This window comes from Bufo bufo, chromosome 6 (genome assembly GCF_905171765.1).
Source record: "Bufo bufo chromosome 6, aBufBuf1.1, whole genome shotgun sequence".
Lineage (NCBI taxonomy): Eukaryota > Metazoa > Chordata > Amphibia > Anura > Bufonidae > Bufo > Bufo bufo.
Genome location: NC_053394.1, coordinates 277,805,498 through 277,826,353, shown reverse-complemented (window position 1 = coordinate 277,826,353; position 20,856 = coordinate 277,805,498). Strand labels below are relative to the sequence as shown.

The following is a 20,856-nucleotide window of genomic DNA, read 5'->3' as shown; positions in this document are numbered from 1 at the left end:
GGAAAGACAAACAAAAGGGGACACCAACACGGACAACGGTGAGCTAGGAATGGCGGGAAATGCCACTCACCGCGCCGTAAACGGTGAAACCCCCATAACGCTCTCCCTCCGGAGAACGCGCATGCACTCCATCCGTAGATAGCGGTGCATGCTTTACCCTCTTTCGAGGGAGCGCCACGTAAGAAGCGACTGTGGTCATACTGTCACGGCTGAGGATGGGGGAAATCCTCAGCCGTGTGAAGCCCGGTGATGTTATGGCTGCTTGGCCATGAAGACAGGATTAGGGAGCAGGTCACCTCCTAAAGGCATCCCTAACCTGACCCTGACTCCTAGCTACATGAGCCAACCTTGATGGTAGGAGGGCTCATGCTCCGGAACCTAGAAGTCCCTGCTAGCCCTCAAGATGGCCCTAAACTAGGAGCTGAGTAAGACAACCCACTCCTCCTAGACACGGAGGAGCAGGAGTCTCAACGGCCAAGCTGCTGGAAAAGGGGAGACATAAACAGCTCTATGGATATGGCAGGTGAACAAAGAGTTCCACCTACCTGCCACAGCCTTGCTGACTGGATCCCTGTGTAAGCAGGGTGCAGATCACAAACGCATCCCCACACAGGGACCCAGATCCATAGCTGCACAAAATCACATGTAAAACATCAAACGGACATCACACATAACTAGAAATAAACTTAATGAGACATTATGGTTATGACCACAGGGGTGGCTCTTACTGGCAGGTAGTAAAGACAGGAGGCTGCTTTCAGCTAAGCATGGCTGAAGCAACCTGCAGACCTGCAAAAGCAGTGAGGCTTTATAGGCCAAGAAGCCACCCCCTACAGTCGGACACACCCAGTGAGACACACACACACACTGGGAAGGGAGTTAACCCTTCCAGCACCAAAGAATGGAAACACACATAAAAAGGAAAAGTGTCCAAACAACACATACACTGTGGCTGTTGCCGCAGGCAACGACATGGGTGGCACTCATGTCCAGGGAGTCAGCCCGAAGGCTGGGACACTGCCACCACATGTACAACAACGACCAAACGTTGCCACGGGCAACCACAATGAGGGGAAGATGTACGTGCACACCAGACATAACACAGAGTGTACACAGACATACCAAAGTGCATTCATACTCGCACACAACTCCTAGTAAACCGCACACATAGCTGTTGTCCGCGGCAACCGCACCTGAGGCCAACTACATTATGCCTCAAGCTGCGGTTGACACTACAACCCAAAACCGCGGGCAACCGTATGCGGCTCCCAAGGAGTCACGGCCAAAACCGTGGCCGTGACAGCCGCAGAAACCACTGCATCACCCAGTGGCACGCAGACGATTTTAGGCAGTCAAGGCTCCACCACATCAGCCGAAGGGAGCTGTCTGTCCTTCCCATCATCTGCTGGTCCTGATGCTCCTGTTCCTCGTCCTCCTACTCCTCATCACTCATTCTGTCAGCAATCGATCACCGAAGTGATTGCCAAGAGCCAACAGTATGAGTGCACTCATCCAATGATGCAGAAGCTGAATGTGCTCCTGGCCAAGTTGCTGGTGCTGCAGTCCCTCCCTTTCCAAGTGGTGGACTCTGCACCTTTCAGAGAACTGATGGCTTGTGCCGAGCTGAGGTGGAGAGTCCCAAGCCATCATTTCTTTGCCACAAAGGCAGTACCAGCCCTGCACGCGCATGTATAATAGAAGGTGGGCCAGTCCTTGAGCCTGTCTGTGTCTGCCAAAGTGCATGGCAGACCCGATGTGTGGAGCTGTAACTGCAGCAGACCACTCCCAGGCATCTGGGTTATCCCTTACCCCTTAGGAGGTTTCTACAAAAAAATGTCCCTCTTATAGAACAAGTAGTCGTGATGCCAGTTGCAGTTAAGCAATGTTAGTGTGGGTAGGGTACCCAGATGTAGGATTGCCAGAGTGGTGTAGAGTGGCCTACAATCTCTCTGAAGGTGTTGTATGCACGTGTCACGGCGCTCCTACCTGGATATCCTTGGATCCCAGACGTGGTAGTCCAAAGCAAGTGCAAAAGAGGTTGTTGAATTTGGGTAGTGAATAAGTAGAATAAATGGAGTCCAGACTGTGCATTAACATTAAACACAACTTTACTTGGCACAAACGGTAATCCAAATGGTTCCTAGACTTTATCTTGGACATCAGCAGGTATTGACTTAACTTTGTCAGGCAAACACTTCTGCAACAATCTCAGCTCTGCTATGCTGTAGCTTTCTCAGCTCTGCTATGCTATCTGAGTTAAATAGGAAACTTCTCCTCTTCTCCTGCAACTTTTACTTAGCTGTCTGTAGTCTGTCTCTTACTTTATCTTTATCTTTAGTCCTAGGAACTTCTTCCTGGCTTCAAGATTACTTAGCTTGGACTTTAGGCAATGCAAGCCCAGGAGGGGACATGCAACCATGTAGAACTCACAGGCAAGGCCTGTCTGGCAGGGACAAGGTGTCACCGCCAGTTCTGTGAGAAGATCTGGCAGACGTTCTTCTCTACCTCTTGTATGATGTTCTTTGTTTTGGTTTCACTTTCTCATTTCCTTTCCTTCTGCCAGATGTCAGTTATTTTGACTAATCGTCTTCCTTTATAATCCCTCCCATACTGCCTCACTTTGCGGTTTATACTACCTCCTGGATGAGGTGTTCACTGCTGGAGGCTGCTTCTGCTGTTTGTTCAGATAAGACATTTACTTTATTGTGTTTCCTTGCTGGCTTGATTCTAGGTGACCCTGACTCCGTCCGTATTAAGTGCAGGGAGCCGGTGGTTGTGTCCCCTCACTAATATAGGGTTTTCAGGTGTCACACAGTATTAGGTACGCGGGCATGCAATCGTGTACCATACAGACCCTTGCATGTGCATAGCAGTCAGGGAGAGCTCTTAGGGTTTTATAGGGCTCACCTATAAGCTCCTTAGTTTGGGATTAAGCCAATTGTTCATTTATTTATATGTTCCAGCTATCTGCTAACTTCATCCGTGACACAAGGCCTGCTGCTTCCTCCCCATACACGGCTACTCTCAACTCCCTCACTAACTAACTAACTCCTCCCTCTCTAGAGAGTGCTGAAATGGAACAAACAGGTTCCACTCCAGTGAAACTAAGTCTGCCAATACTGCTGCCACCTGCTGGTGAACCAGGCACATTATATGTCATCACAACATTGGCAAGGAAATTCATACACACATTGCAGGAAATTCGAAATAAACATAAGAGATGACATACAATGCACCAATAAAGATAGTGGGGGTACAAAAGAGGTGGTAATGCCACTCTGGGTCATTACATAACTACAGTCAGGGACAATACATGTCCTTTATGGCCGCCTGGGTGAATGTGGTTCCTGCACAGCCACACCAGCAACTTGCCCAGGTGACGCCGCTTCCGCCTCCAAATTGTCACACCGTTGGTCCTGCGACAATGTCCGCCTCTGCCTTCTCATCCTCCACCGTGTCCTCAGCCTCCACTGCAGGGACAATTCACAGTGCCCCTCTAGCATACCACATATGCAGGGCACGGAGGAGTCACGCTGTTCTGCACCTCGTTTGCTCCACAGACAGGATCCGTTTTTTGGGGGTTATTGTTCTGACGGATCAGAGGAAGGGCAAAATATTTAGTGATGCCAACACAAACTTACTGCTGACATCCTCTTCACTCTGTTGGGGGGCTTTACTTGTATAAGCGTTTAATAGAACAGGTTCTGTAGACATCTATGTGGAATCAGCTGACAACAGTGTAAAAGGAGTGTGCTTCTTCTTGGCGCTAACATTGACCTGTAAGGCTGAGTTCATACTTGAGTTATTTGGTCAGTTTTGGCCCCGTGACTGCCCAAACAAGTGAAGTGTGCAGTAATTCTAATAGCGACTCCTGTCATCTGCATGTCATACTGACTCACAGTATAATTTCACTACCACAGCAGAATCCCTATGTGTGTTACTGCAAGGCACAGTGTTCTACACAATTATAAATGTCCTCTGCAGCCAGGAAATAGCAATTTTTAACTTCACCGCAAATAAATTCATATCGAACCGAATAAATAAATAAAAATTGGCGAACCGGCCAAATCGAATTTTTTTTAAATTCCCTCATCTCTAATCATGACGTATCATCATGGGTGCAAATACATGGCATAATTAAAGGGATTTTCTGAGATTTTTATACTGATGAACTACCGTATCCTCAGTCAAGGTAGAGATGAGCAAAGTTTTTAAAAATGTGATTCTGCAAATTCATTGAAGTTCACCAAGAAATTTGTTTTCTTCCAAATTAATTTGTCACGAATCGCTATAAATCAGATATAACCAGGCCACTCTGCCTTATGGTACAGCCACACGAAGTTACCGTGCTGCGGGTAGGTTGCGACCATGCTGCGTTGAAGATTCAATGAAGAACCAAGCAGCCAATTAGTCCACAGCTGCCTTTCATTTAATAATAAAGACCTCACTGTATAGTTGTCCTTCATTGTTAATGGCTGTGCGGCACCTTTAAACAGGGAATGTTTCTGGTATGGGGTTTGACTGGATAGGTTGGGGGACAATATGCATATTATTGTTGTTCTGGCCTGCAATCTCCTGCAGATTCAGTGTTCAGTAAACACAGAATATTAATCAGCTCTCGCATACCCAAATCTCCAACCCCAGCACTCTCCTGCATTACAGGTGGGAGCCCTTCTTCTGCCATCTGCTTTTCCCCATTTTCCACATCATCTAATATCGATGAGAGCATGCCATCAGAAACATCCAGCTCTGCCTCTCTGCATCTTGCTGACTTTTCTAGGACATGATTATCAATAGCTTGTAGAGCAGCACTTCAGTACCTTACTGACTCCTCATTGGAAGGCATGCTTGACAAAGACTACTGCGTAGTCGAAACGTTGCAGCTTTTATTAGCCTCTTTTTTACATTTTTAATGGACTAACCACTAATAAAGAAACTTTTGGAAGAATATGCTGCCATCATCTACAATTTGATTTTCTAGGACATGGAGACTTTGAAGGATGATTTGGAAGACAGCAAAAGATGAGGATGGTCATCATTGAGACCTGGCCTCTAAGTGGTGCAGGCTGGATGATATTGGTTGGCACGGTGGCACTAGAATAATAAAGGCTACTAACTTATTGGTATTGAATTACATATCTTAGTTTAGCTGATATAGGAATAAGTACGTAAATTTAGGAGTAAATAAATAAAACTGATACAGAATAAGTCTCCCTGCCACATCTCTACCTATTCCCTTTGTAATACGTGCAGCCACCATTTTAGGAAAACCTGATTAATTACTACGAAGTGCAACGAAATTCGGATTCATTTAAAATCGAAGTTTTTCTAAACTTCGACCGAATTCCACTTCGAATGCTTTGCTTCGCTCAACACTAAGGCTAGGTCATCAGTATCTAATTGGTGGGGGTCCGACAACCGGGACTCCCGGCAATCAGCTGTTTGAGAAGGCGCCAATGCTCCTGTCAGTACATCTTTCTCTTTGCTTACCAAGCACAGCACCATATATTGTATAACGTCTGTGCTTGGTATCACAGCTCAGCCCCATTCACTATAATGGGGCTGAGCTGCAATTAGGCCATGTGACAGATGAACTTGTGTTCACTGGCCTAGAAAAAGCTGAGAGAAGTCCATGGCACTCCCAGGAGTGCTGGTGCCTTCTCAAACACCTGATCGGAGGGGGACCTGGTTGTCGGACCTCCACCAGTCAGATACTGATGACCCATCCTGAGGATACATTATCAGTATCAAAATCTCAGAAAACACAAAATTCTGGGAGATAGATTATAGCATGCATAAACAAAACATTATAGAAATTCTAGATAAAAGTGGTACAATACCGACTATAAATGAGTATACATGAATAATGGAAGCTCTTAGCGCACATACGTGTCGGGCCCATCTACCAGGCGTCAAGGTGGCTTCCGCAGATGGGTCCCTATCACTAAAGAAACTGCCTCACTTTGGACTTACTTAAGCCTACAATATTCAGGGCAGTGTAGGAACCAGCTACAAACATACTCTGCTCAGAAGTCCCAGGTAGATGGGCGTGTCCAGTCTAAAAGGGGTGCCACCCCCAATATATTGCAAGAAAATTTAGACTAAAACCTTCAGGATCACAGGTGCATATCCATGAGGCAAACATAATTACAAAAAACATGATGGCTGCACACCATCATATATACAAACAATAGAGCTAAGAAATGGGGGTCATTCTAGATTAAAGTGGTACAATACCGACTATAAATGAGTATAAATGAATAATGGAAGCTCTTAGCGCACATATGTGTCGGGCCCATCTACCAGGCATCAAGGTGGCTTCCGCAGATGGGTCCCTATCACTAAAGAAACTGCCTCACTTTGGACTTGCTTAAGCCTACAATATTCAGGGCAGTGTAGGAACCAGCTACAAACATACTCTGCTCAGAAGTCCCAGGTAGATGGGCGTGTCCAGTCTAAAAGGGGTGACACCCCCAATATATTGCAAGAAAATTTTGACTAAAACCTTCAGGATCACAGGTGCATATCCATGAGGCAAACATAATTACAAAAAACAAGATGGCTGCATACCATTATATATACAAACAATAGAGCTAAGAAATGGGGTCATTCTAGATAAAAGTGGTACAATACCGACTATAAATGAGTATACATGAATAATGGAAGCTCTTAGCGCACATACGTGTCAGGCCCATCTACCAGGCGTCAAGGTTGTTTTATGTAATTATGTTTGCCTCATGGATATGCACCTGTGATTCTGAAGGTTTTAGTCTAAATTTTCTTGCAATATATTGGGGGTGGCACCCCTTTTAGACTGGACACGCCCATCTACCTTGGACTTCTGAGCAGAGTATGTTTGTAGCTGGTTCCTACACTGCCCTTAATATTGTAGGCTTACAGTTGCAAGAAAAAGTATGTGAACCCTTTGAAATGATATGGATTCCTGCACAAATTGGTCATAAAATGTGATCTGATCTTCATCTAAGTCACAACAATAGACAATCACAGTCTGCTTAAACTAATAACACACAAAGAATTAAATGTTACCATGTTTTTATTGAACACACCATGTAAACATTCACAGTAAAGGTGGAAAAAGTATGTGAACCCCTAGACTAATGACATCTGCAAGAGCTAATTGGAATGAGGTGTCAGCCAACTGGAGTCCAATCAATGAGATGAGATTAGAGATGTTGGTTACAGCTGCCCTGCCCTATAAAAAAAACACACACCAGTTCTGGATTTGCTTTTCACAAGAAGCATTGCCTGATGTGAATGATGCCTCGCACAAAAGAGCTCTCAGAAGACCTACGATTAAGAACTGTTAACTTGCATAAAGCTGGAAAGGGTTATAAAAGTATCTCCAAAATGTCTATAAATGGAGAAAGTTCAGCAATGCTGCTACTCTCCCTAGGAGTGGCCGTCCTGTAAAGATGACTGCAAGAGCACAGCACAGACTGCTCAATGAGGTGAAGAAGAATCCTAGAGTGTCAGCTAAAGACTTGCAAAAGTCTCTGGCATATGCTAACATCCTTGTTAGCGAATCTACGATACGTAAAACACTAAACAAGAATGGATTTCATGGGAGGATACCACAGAGGAAGCCACTGCTGTCCAAAAAAAACATTGCTGCACGTTTACAGTTTGCACAAGAGCACCTGGATGTTCCACAGCAGTACTGGCAAAATATTCTGTGGACAGATGAAACCAAAGTTGAGTTGTTTGAAAGAAACACACAACACTATGTGTGGAGAAAAAGAGGCACAGCACACCAACATCAAAACCTCATCCCAACTGTGAAGTATGGTGGTGGGGGCATCATGGTTTGGGGCTGCTTTGCTGCATCAGGGCCTGGACGGATTGCTATCATCGAAGGAAAAATGAATTCCCAAGTTTATCAAGACATTTTGCAGGAGAACTTAAGGCCATCTGTCCACCAACTGAAGCTCAACAGAAGATGGGTGTTGCAATAGGACAACAACCCACAGCATAGAAGTAAATCAACAACAGAATGGCTTAAACAGAAGAAAATACGCCTTCTGTAGTGGCCCAGTCAGAGTCCTGACCTCAACACGATTGAGATGCTGTGGCATGACCTCAAGAAAACGATTCACACCAGACATCCCAAGAATATTGCTGAACTGAAACAGTTCTGTAAAGAGGAATGGTCAAGAATTACTCCTGACCGTTGTGCACGTCTGATCTGCAACTACAGGAAACGTTTGGTTGAAGTTATTGCTGCCAAAGGAGGTTCAACCAGTTATTAAATCCAAGGGTTCACATACTTTTTCCACCTGCACTGTGAATGTCTACATGGTGTGTTCAATAAAAACATGGTAACATTTAATTCTTTGTGTGTTATTAGATTAAGCAGACTGTGATTGTCTATTGTTGTGACTTAGATGAAGATCAGATCACATTTTATGACCAAATTGTGCAGAAATCCATATCATTCCAAAGGGTTCACATACTTTTTCTTGCAACTGTAAGTCCAAAGTGAGGCAGTTTCTTTAGTGATAGGGACCCATCTGCGGAAGCCACCTTGACGCCTGGTAGATGGGCCCGACACGTATGTGTGCTAAGAGCTTCCATTATTCATGTATACTCATTTATAGTCGGTATTGTACCACTTTTATCTAGAATGACCCCCATTTCTTAGCTCTATTGTTTGTATATATAATGGTCTGCAGCCAACTTGTTTTTTGTAATTATGTTTGCCTCATGGATATTCACCTGTGATCCTAAATTTTCTTGCATTATAGAAATGCTGGCATGTTCTAGTAACAGTCACAATACAGTTCAACGGTTCAACTAGGTGGTGTTGGCAATGCAACATTTACCTTACAGAATACGGTTTTCTTTGTAGGAGGGGCAAGGCTGATTTTAAACCCTCTTAGGACGGGTTCAGATCAGTGTTAGAAATTACGTTAGAGTGTTCCATTATAACAGGGTTATAATGGAATATAACGGAATTTTAGGACAAAACCCTTTAAGAGGCTTCCATTTTGCTCTGTCCTAATACATTTTTATAAGCACAAATAACGGTTCTGTTTTGTTCCGTTATGCATAATGCAAACCCGCTCTTACTTGCGGATTTCACACAGATTATGCATCAAATTTCAAATGAAATCTGACATGTGTGATCTCACTATGCTATAGTCAGAACATACAAATTAAATCTTGACTTCACTTCCTTGGGTGGCTGATAAAATCCTATTTAATTACTTACTGCCTTCAGGAGAAACACTAAGTAACTGCTTTTACTGTATTCTATTTTTAGTTTATCCATAGGAGAATAACAGTAACTCAATATTCACAGGTTGAAGTCTCGGAACATTAGCATCTTATTGTTTGCTGAGCAATCACATTTGCTCATAGGGGGTGATGCATTAATGGATGCGGGAGGGATATAAATTACATATAGCTTCATAAACCAAATGTAATGCTTTGCTAATAAGCAGTAGGAATCCAGCAATCTGCCATTGTAGTGTAGACTCTACTGTAACAATGCATTAAAAGAAATATGCTGTCACACCAATGCCGCTCCTTTTGTAGAAAGCTTCAAGTTGTTATTAGACTTTTCAAAACAATTTTGCTTCCTGTAAGTGAAGCTTCTTTTATCTGTCACTTCTTTTTTCTCGAGGGATAAAGAGTGCTTGGTATTATCTTTGGGTCAGTGTCACATCTGATGCAAGGACAATACAATGTTCCGTAGCTTGGATGCTATGGAAAAATGGTATAACATACAATTGATACAATGTATAATAGTTATTTTTCACAAATTGTCCTACTGCATTGCATGTAATTCTCTCGGCTGATGGCTAAATCTCTTCAACTAATCCCCAGTTTAATAACAGATCAATGCGAGAACAATATTGAAGGATAGTGGATATTGATCTGCAAATTTATAATGTTCCGTTAAAAAAAGTGGAAGTGGAAGGAATAATAATTACTCCAAAAAAATTTACATCACAAGCAATTAGAGGCCAATTTCCCTAGTCAACTATTTAGCTGCAATTTGATGGTTCAGTCCAAAAATGCCCCCTGTGCACCAGCTGCAACTGTTCATTAAAATATTTTCCTTTATTACCAGTAATGAGAACATATAATCATAGAGTTATTATTCCCATAGTACCAAAGCTATGTTTGGCCTGAATGACCTGTGTTAAACGTACATATAGGGGTTATCCAGTAATAAATATTGATGACCTATCCCAAGGATACGATTGCTTGATAAAGACCAACCATGGTCGAAATGTCGCTTTAATCTAGCTGTCTGAGTGAATAAATGACCATTTTACATCAACTACTGGTGAGTGCTGTGGATTATTGAAGCTTCTGGATGAGTTGGGACCCCCAGCCAGGATCCCTATCTGCGTGCACCACACGGCTTGAAGCTTGGCTACTGGTCCGTACCCAAGTGTGTGGGATAAGTAGTGCTGCCAATCCCTGAGGTTTTCTATCCCAAGGATAGGTCATTAATATCAGATTGGTGGGGGTCCGACACCTGGGACTCCCACCGATCAGCTGTTAGAAGAGGCCGGTGCTCCATGAGTGCCGCAGCCTCTTCCTAGGCCATGTGATGACACTGTACATCAGTCACATGGCCGAGTTGCAGCTCAGCCCCGTTACCAAGCACAACCACTATACTATGTATGGTGCTGTGCTTGGGAGAGATACTGAGAGCTGGCAGCTCCCCATAATAGCTGATTGATGTGGGTGCCGAGACTTGGACCACCACTGATGTGATAATGATGACCTATCCTGAGGAAAGATCATCATCATATATGATGAGGGTGGTCTCACTTTAGCAAATGGCATTTATCATGTAGAGAAAGTTAATACAAGGCACTTACTATTGTATTGTGATTGTCCATATTGCTTCCTCTGCTGGCTTAATTCATTTTTCATTCTCATTATACACTGCTCATTTTCTGGGGTTATGACCACCCTGCAATACAGCAGTGATGGCCGTGCTTTTACACTATGGGAAAAGGAGCCAGCCTCTCTGGTGTCTGGGACTGCAAGAGTGCACATAGGCTGAGGCTTTATCCTATAGTGTTCAAGCACGACCACTGCTGCTGGATTACAGGGTAGCCGTAACCCCTTGGATATGAACAGTGTTTTAATGTGGTGGAAAAATTAAGTCAGAGTGGTGGAATGTAAGCCAGTTTTCCTTTAGACCAGTTTTGATAAATTCCCCCTACTGAATTTGTGTGAGAGTAAGTGATGACAGTAGCCATATTTCGTTCTCAAACAGTGGAGGTGATCGGCACATGTAAATGCAACTTTTCACCTCCAGTGAGGAGCAGGCAATTGTCAGAAAGGAATACTTCCTTGGTGCAGTGTAAATAAGCCTTAAGATTTTTCAAATGAAATATTATTGCAATATCTGATACATATATAAAAAAAAATACGTTTTTTTTATGTACTTTACATTACCCTCTGTGGCAGTACCCCTGTTGTTTTTCTCATGGCTGAAATTCTGGTCCACCTTCTCCTGCATCCAATGGTGGACTAACTTGATCATTCACCTCCCTGCTCCCTCCATTTTAGTGCCATCATAGTTAACTTATAGTTAAGTGTCCCAGTTGTAGACACCTTTTATTTATTAATTTGTCCCTACTTTTACATATATATATATATATATATATATATATATAACCACATAGCTATAGCTATACCTCTCTCTAGATAGTGAAGAAGAAAATCGGGGGAAGGGTGTTGCAAACTATAACTTTATTAGTACAATCGCTGGGGCTGTGTGTGATGGACTATTTTCTATGACAGGTACTGTAGGAAGGGGTAACAAAAGCCTATTGAAATCTGCTGGGAGACATAGGTGCTTGATGGTCACATGTGTAGAGTTGCTGCCCACCCACAGAAAGGGAAGAGAGTTCTCCAGATATGCGGGTTAAAAAAAAAAGGTGAAAATTACTAGAGATCAGTCACCAGTGCTTTTTCTGAATTGATATAGTTACGATAATAGCATGCAATAATTCATATATGACATAGTAACATTGTAAGGCTGAAAAAAGACATCTGTCCATCCAGTTCAGCCTGCAAGTTGATCCAGAGCAAGGCAAAAAACCCCATGAGGTAGAAGCTAATTTTCCTTATTTTAGGGGGAGAAAATTCCTTCCCAACTCCAATCAGGCAATCAAAATAACTCCCTGGATCAACGACCATTTTCTGTTTTTTTATTTTTTATTTGTGAAATAAACTCTTTAAGGACTTAAAGAACTACAGGAGCAGTACATTTGTATCTAATTTCAATTGTTATATTTTTTCTGTTTCTCCTATGAAATAAGGACCTACTCATTTGCTAAACTCTACTAAACTCTAGTCTTGAGTAACATGACCGGCCAATAATTGCTTTTTAGTAAGTGATTAAGAAAGAAGATTCAGAAGACGCTTCTGCATTGTCTTTGGAACTTTGGATGTTGTTGACAGCTGTGTTCTGCAACTGTTACTTCAAGACTGAGACTATTCAGGAAGATGGCCCTTGACCGGTCATTGGGGGGGTTATATGATATATATCTTGCCTCATTTTGATTTAAATGCGAAAAAGGTAAAAGCAAAAAATTATGTACAATAATAACCATGTCTCATATTATTAACATACAACCAAAGTTGGTAATTTTTGACTCCAAAGAAATTATTACTAATATCACTAACATTTAACTATTTCATTTTTAGATGCTGGAGGTATTTTTTTTTTTTTCTTCCTTTACTAATTTTATTAAGAACAGTGATTTTCTTTTGAAATACATTGATAAGGTAGCATTTCCCCTCTACTTAATCTTTTGTACTATTATCTCATTCTATTATAATCCTACCAATGCGACTGTGGGTTATTAATCATACTTTTGCTAATGAGAAGCTTTCTGGTTTTCTGCTTAGGTAATGTCTACAGAGAATGTCATCTCAATGGCAGCTGGGCAGGAAGAGGAGATTATACGCAATGTCAAGAAATACTGAAACAGGAGGTAAGAGAATCCTGTGTTCTCAATTCATCTATTAAAAAGATTCTCTAGGAACATAACATATATGAAAAGATGACATTTGGTGTTAAAAACATTAAATGTTGACTGGCTACATCTTGTTATCCCTATTGTTTCTAGTGTTGAGCACCTCTATGTGGGTGAGGCTACATATTCATGTGGGTTGGTTTACATGTTCTGTTCAGAAATCTTGCTATTCTATAGTCCACTGTCACTGGGATAACTGCACCACAGCCAAAAGCATAAAACATCATTCACTGATAGAGATACAGATGTGATGTGTGGGAATCTGACACTATAAATATCATCATATCAGTAGGAATATTATAGCAGTAGGAATAACATAGACACTAAGTATAAAGCAACCTTACAATCTGCCTTTTGTGCCCATACACAAGGATGGATGCCTCCATCAAATAGTATACACTGCTTGTTTACATCTTCTGAAGCAGTCCAAGAATGAAGAAGTTCAGATCTAGAAACTATGGGGACCATTTACTGATACTGGTGTACAAACAATCACTAGAGGAGAGCGAATTTCTCAAAAATTTGATTCGGTCAGTTTGCTAAATTTTCTGAAAAGATTTGATTCGATCCAAATTTAATTGTGGCGAATCGCGTTAAAAACAGCTACAAACCGGATTCCAAAAAAGTTGGGACACTAAACAAATTGTGAATAAAAACTGAATGCAATGATGTGGAGATGGCAAATGTCAATATTTTATTTGTAATAGAACATAGATGACAGATCAAACGTTTAATCCGAGTAAATGTATCATTTTAAAGGAAAAATCCGTTGATTCAAAATTTCACGGTGTCAACAAATCCCCAAAAAGTTGGGACAAGTAGCAATAAGAGGCTGGAAAAAGTAAATTTGAGCATAACGAAGAGCTGGAAGACCAATTAACACTAATTAGGTCCATTGGCAACATGATTGGGTATAAAAAGAGCTTCTCAGAGTGGCAGTGTCTCTCAGAAGCCAAGATGGGTAGAGGATCACCAATTCCCACAATGTTGCGCAGAAAGATAGTGGAGCAATATCAGAAAGGTGTTACCCAGCGAAAAATTGCAAAGACTTTGCATCTATCATCATCAACTGTGCATAACATCATCCGAAGATTCAGAGAATCTGGAACAATCTCTGTGCGTAAGGGTCAAGGCCATACTGGATGCCCGTGATCTCTGGGCCCTTAAACGACACTGCACCACAAACAGGAATGCTACTGTAAAAGAAATCACAGAATGGGCTCAGGAATACTTCCAGAAACCATTGTCAGTGAACACAATCCACCGTGCCATCCGCCGTTGCCAGCTGAAACTCTACAGTGCAAAGAAGAAGCCATTTCTAAGCAAGATCCACAAGCTCAGGCGTTTTCACTGGGCCAGGGGTCATTTAAAATGGAGTGTGGCAAAATGGAAGACTGTTCTGTGGTCAGACGAGTCACGATTCGAAGTTCTTTTTGGAAATCTGGGACGCCATGTCATCCGGACCAAAGAGGACAAGGACAACCCAAGTTGTTATCAACGCTCAGTTCAGAAGCCTGCATCTCTGATGGTATGGGGTTGCATGAGTGCGTGTGGCATGGGCAGCTTGCATGTCTGGAAAGGCACCATCAATGCAGAAAAATATATTCAGGTTCTAGAACAACATATGCTCCCATCCAGACGTCATCTCTTTCAGGGAAGACCCTGCATTTTTCAACAAGATAATGCCAGACCACATTCTGCATCAATCACAACATCATGGCTGCGTAGGAGAAGGATCCGGGTACTGAAATGGCCAGTCTGCAGTCCAGATCTTTCACCTATAGAGAACATTTGGCGCATCATAAAGAGGAAGGTGCAACAAAGAAGGCCCAAGACGATTGAACAGTTAGAGGCCTGTATTAGACAAGAATGGGAGAGCATTCCTATTTCTAAACTTGAGAAACTGGTCTCCTCGGTCCCCAGACATCTGTTGAGTGTTGTAAGAAGAAGGGGTGATGCCACACAGTGGTGAAAATGGCCTTGTCCCAACTTTTTGGGGATTTGTAGACACCAAACTTTTGTTCCGTGATTTATGTTCTATTCTGAATAAAATATTAGAAGTTGGCACCTCCACATCATTGCATTCAGTTTTTATTCACGATTTGTATAGTGTCCCAACTTTTTGGGAATCCGGTTTGTATTTCCTAGCTGCAGAGAGCCTGTAAAGTGGTATAAAACACTGTGTCTTGCAGAAACACGCATAGGGAGTCTGCTGTGGTAGTGAAACAATAATGTGAGTCAGTATGACACGCAGATGACAGGCGTCGCTCTTAGAATTACTTCACACTACACTCATTTGGTCAATTATGGGGCCAAAACTGACCAAATAACTCAAATGTGAACTCAGCCTTACAGGTAAAAGTTAGCGTCAGGTATAAAGAATCATGCAGAGGCCCAAGATCCTACTATAGCGTGAAAGAGCGCACTCCTTTTACACCGTAGTAAGCTGATTCCACATAGATGTCTACTAGTGATGATCAAGCACCAAAGTGCTCCGGTGCTCTGGCCGAACACATCGGGATGCTCGGGTGCTCTACCAAGCACCCGAGTATAATAGAAGTCAATGGGAGAACCCGAGCATTAAACCAGGCACCCCCTGCTCTGAAGAGGGGAGGGTGCCTGGTTCATAGAAACACCACCGAAATGGTTCGGGAACAGCATGGGGAGGATGTCTCGATGCATCTTGGACTCCCAGGTCGCTGCTGGGAACCATGAGTCCGAGTAGTACGCCACTTTTAGAGACTGACAATAATACGCACAAAACCAAAAAAAATATCAATTTTAGAGGAAAAATTGTTAAGAAACATTCTTTCCTGTATATTTACTTGTATATAAAGTGCAAGTGCTGCCAAAAATGACAAGGAAGAGGTACTCCGATACAACTTGTATATCACATAATAGAGGGCCTCATTCACATTGTGGTACAATAGTTCAGGTAGAGGGACTCCTACACTCAAAGTCTATGCACTAAGTGAAAGGGCTGCCAAAAATTACAAAGAACCGGCACTCCAAAACACCCTTTGTTACACATAAAGGAGGGCATCATACACACCCTTGAAAAATTATGATTGATGGCCTGCTGGTGACCCTCGAAAACATTTGGAGCAAGGGCCTGCTGATCTGACCATCTAAAACATTAGGAGCGAGGGCCTGCTGCCGCATTGGTGACTCTAGATAACCTCTGGGCGATTGCACATCCCCGTGACGGCGACGATCCATTTGGATGTCTGCCCTATCAACTTTCGATGTTCTTTTGTGCACCTACCATGGTGATCATGGGTAACGGGGAATCAGAGAGGGAGCCTGAGAAAGGGCTGCCACATCCAAGGGAGGTCAATGGCTGAAATCTGATAGGCTGCTGTTGCCTTGTCCCTTTTTTTTCCTAATTGTGAACCACCCAGAGAGGGTGGGTCAAGTTATTAAAGAACAAACATCCAAGGAAGGCAGCAGGCACGCGGCAATTACCCACTCCCGACTCGGTGAGGTAGTGACGATAAATTACAATACAGCACTCCTAAGCGGCCCTGTTATTGGAATTAGTACACTTTCCGTTAACGAGGATCTATTGGAGGGCAAGTCTGGTGCCAGCAGCCAACTTGCTCCCGGCCTCCACAACGTTTAACCATTGTGCCATCATGGTGAGGATTGTGTTGACCAGACTCTTGGCTACTGAGACTGTACTTGTAGGTGAGGACCTGGTGCCGCTTTGTTGACTCTAGATAACTTCTAGGTGATCGCATGTCCCCATGACGTTGACGATCCATTCAGATGTCTGCCCTATCAACTTTGGAGCAATTTTTCAACAAGGACCTTATGGTATAGCACCGTTTTGCTTGTCCTCTTTACCAGAGGAATAAGAGATGAGAAGTTCTTTGTAGCGGGGGTCGAGAAGGGTGAACAACCAGTAATACGTGTTGTCTAAAATGCGTATAACGCGCGGGTTGTGGGAATGGCAGCCTAACATAAAGTCAGCCATATGTGCCAGAGTACCAACAGGCAAGACTTTGCTGTCATCATCAGAAGGTGAGCTGACCCTGTAAAAGTTTTTAGGTGAGGGCCTGCAGGTGAGCTGACCCTGTAAAACATTTTTTTGCGAGGGCCTGCAGTTGAGATGACCCTGTAAAAGATTTTAGGTGAGGGCCTTCAGGTGACCTGACCCTGTAAAACATTATATGCAAGGGCCTGCATCACAAAGTGGTGAGATGGCAGCAGCATGAGGAGACCACAGAGTGGCCTAGTGACATAGTGGTGACGTGGCAGCAGCATGAGGAGACCACAAAGTGGCCCAGTGACATAGGGGTGAGATGGCAGCAGTATGAGGAGAACACAGAAGGGTGATGTGGCAGCAGCATGAGGAGACCACAGAGTGGTCCAGTGACATAGTAGTGAGGTGGCAGCAGCATGAGGAGACCACAGAGTGGCCTAGTGACATAGTGGTGAGGTGGCAGCAGCATGAGGAGACCACAGAGTGGTGAGGTGGCAGCAGCATGAGGAGACCACAGAGTATTGAGGTGGCATCAGCATGAGGAGACCACAGAGTGGTGAGGTGGCAGCAGCATGAGGAGACCACAGAGTGGTGAGATGGCAGCAGCATGAGGAGAAAACAGAAGGGTGATGTGGCAGCAGAGTGAGGAGACCACAGAGTAGTGAGGTGGCAGCATCATAAGGAGACCACAGAGTGGTGATGTGGCAGCAGCATGAGGAGACCACAGAGTGGTGAGGTGGCAGCAGCATGAGGAGACCACAGAGTGGCCCAGTGACTAAGTGGTGAGGTGGCAGCAGCATGTAGAGACCACAGAGTGGTGAGGTGGCAGCAGCATGAGGAGACCACAGAGTGGCCTAGTGACATAGTGGTGAGATGGCAGCAGCATGAAGAGAACACAGAAGGGTGATGTGGCAGCAGCATGAGGAGACCACAGAGTAGTGAGGTGGCAGCAGCGCACAGAGTGGCCCAGTGACATAGTGGTGAGGTGGAAACAGCATGAGGAGACCACAGAGTGGCCCAGTGACATAGTGTTACGGTGGCAGTTTCTTCAGTAGGCGGGTGAAGAAAGCTGCTCATCATCGACTCTAGACTGATGGATCTGGTACTGCTCCTGCCCATACCCAAACCCCCCTCCAGCAGCCATGGCAGTGGAACATGAGCGCAGAGGGCCCCCCCGGTCAGACCTGCGTGAGGATGCATATAAGCAGCAGCCAACTGACTACATAGGATTTCTCCATAATATTTCAGTTTGACCTCCCTCTCAGCAGGTGTAAAAAAAGGCCCCCATTTTGGATCCGTAGCGAGGGTCTAACATAGTGGAAAACCAGTAGTCATCCCTATGCCCAGTGTCAGAAAATTGTATTCTAAGGACAGCACCAGTGTCCCAAGTCTTTGGAAGCGTCACGGTCACCAGCAGTAAGACTCTTTCCCGCTGTAAATGGTAGACATAAAAATAAAAATGAAACGCGACCAGCGTCTTCCTTTGTGCAAGATTTATTTCCAACCAACACAGCAGACAGAAAGGCTTATGTGAAACCAAAACGTTGCCTATCTGCTGTGTTGTTTGGAAATAAATCTTGCACAAAGGAAGACGCTGGTCACCCTCTGCCGAATGGTGACAATTCGGCTGTCACTACGCAAGCAACTGAGCATGCATTGGGCCATTTGTGCAAGTGAACCCCTGCCTCCATCTCCACTACATACAGCCATGGTGTGTCTGGGTCATCTGCCTCGTCTTCCTCATCACCCTGTAGCTCCTCCAGCTGCTCCTGCTCCTCCTCTTCTGTCACCTGTGTAGATAAACCAGCCATTTCTCTACACATTGCTTGTGCTCCAATGTCCTCCTCGTTTATTGCCTTTCTTTGTTCAAATAATCAGTCCAACATATGGAGAATGGAATTCCAACGGGTGGAAACGTCGTATATCAGCCTATATTGGGGGACGCCGTTCTGCCACTGCAGCTCAAGGAAGTAGTGCTTCGCAGTGTACGAGTGGTTGAAGTGCATGCAAAGTTTTCTGGCCATTTTCAGGATGTCTTGCAGATGGGGTGAAGACTTCAGAAACTGCTTTACAACCAGACAACCAGATTGACACAGCATGTTCTTCCCGTTGTCAGTCACCATGGTTCCGATTTTGAGTTGTCAAGGAAAAAGCCAGGATTCGGTTTCTTGATAAAGGACATGGAGCAGTTCCTCCCCTGTGTGACTCGGTTTGCCCAGGAAAACTAGATGCAGAACAGCGTGACACCGCCATGCCCTACACATGTGGTATGCTGGAGGGATACTGTGAATTGTTACTGCAGTGGAGGCTGAGGACACGGTAGAGGATGAAGAGACGGACATTGTCGCCGGACCAACAGCGTGAGAATGTGGAGGCAGAAGCGGCGTCGCCTGGCCAAGTTGCTGGTGTGGCTGGGCAGGAACCACATTTACCTAGTGGGCCATAAAGGACATATATTGTCCTTGGCCGTAGTTACAGCTCCACATGTTAATGCTGCCATGCACTTTGGCAGACACCGACAGGCTCAAGGACTGGCCCACCTTCTGTTCTACATATATACGTGTGCAGGGCTAGTACTGCCTTTTTGCCAAAGAAATGACAGCTTGGGGCTCTCCACCTCGGCTCGCCACAAGCCATCAGTTCTCTGAAAGGTGCAGAGTCCACCACTTGGGAAGGGAAGGACTGCAGAACCAGCAACTTGGCCAGTAGCAGGTTCAGCTTCTGCACCGTTGGATGAGTGCATGCATACTGTTGTCTCTTGGCAATCGCTTCGGTGATTGATTGCTGATGAAATGACTGACGAGGAGTAGGAGGAGGAGGAGCAGGAGCATCAGGACCAGCAGATGATGGGAAGGACAGACAGCTCCCTTCGGCTGAGGTGGTGGAGCCTTGACTGCATAAAATTGGGTGCGTGCCACTTGGTGATGCAGCAGTTGCTGTGGCAGGCTGGACCACCACATTGGAGCCATAGTTCTTCCAGTCCACTTTATTGTGAAGGTGCATGTGTTGACGCAGGGCCATGGTGCCAACATTGGCACCCTGGCCATGCTTCACCTTCTGCCCACAAATTCTGCAAATGGCCATGTTCACCTCCGCCGAGTGTGGAATTTTTCCGCGCTGACTGCCTGCTACCACTGCTTCTGTGAACCCCTGCACCGCTACTTTCCGTTAGGCTCCTGCAAAGCTGGGGGTCTAACCCGGGCACGTTTGGCTCCAGACCTCCCACTGCTGCCACCCTACTGAATCAAAGCCATGCTACCACCCTGCTGGTTCAACCGCTGCCTCACGCGCAAGCTGCCACTCTCTTCTCTTGATGATGATGAAGCGCCTTCTTCACCCAGCTCCCAAGTGCGATCGGCTACATAATCATCATCCACTACTGTCTGCACATCACTGATGTGTCCCTCAACGGTCTCAGGGCCAGGAGCCTGACCACTCCAAACATCTGCTCCCACGCAACTCTCATCATTACTACGTATATTTCCTTTTAATACACCCCATAAATGGCTGTAGTACAATGTACCTTCACCACTGAATGTCAATTAAGACATATATTTTTTCTGATTAATAAACTCACCCCCCCAAAAAAATAATAATCACAATTCGCCGCAGAACAAATAATAGAAAGTAGGTTTATTTCTCTTCAATACACCCCGTTAATGGCTGTAGTCCAATGTAACTTCACCGCAGAATGGTAATTAAGACGTATTCTTTTTCCTATTAATACACCCCAAAAAAAGAAATATAACAATCACAATTTACCGCAGAACGGCTAATAGGACGTACGTATCTATCCTATTAATAAGCCCCGTAATTGCTGTAGTACGATGCAACTTCACC

At 44.3% G+C, this 20,856-nt stretch overlaps 1 protein-coding gene across 1 annotated transcript in view; it reads left to right on the top strand.

Moving 5' to 3' along the window:
• Positions 1-20,856, top strand: part of LOC121005655 (corticotropin-releasing factor receptor 1) — a 197,449-nt gene that overhangs the window by 128,404 nt on the left and 48,189 nt on the right. Inside the window, exon 3 of the mRNA XM_040438428.1 lies at positions 12,904-12,989. Within this exon, the coding sequence (XP_040294362.1) occupies positions 12,904-12,989 (86 nt within the window). The remainder of the gene's footprint in view (positions 1-12,903; positions 12,990-20,856) is intronic.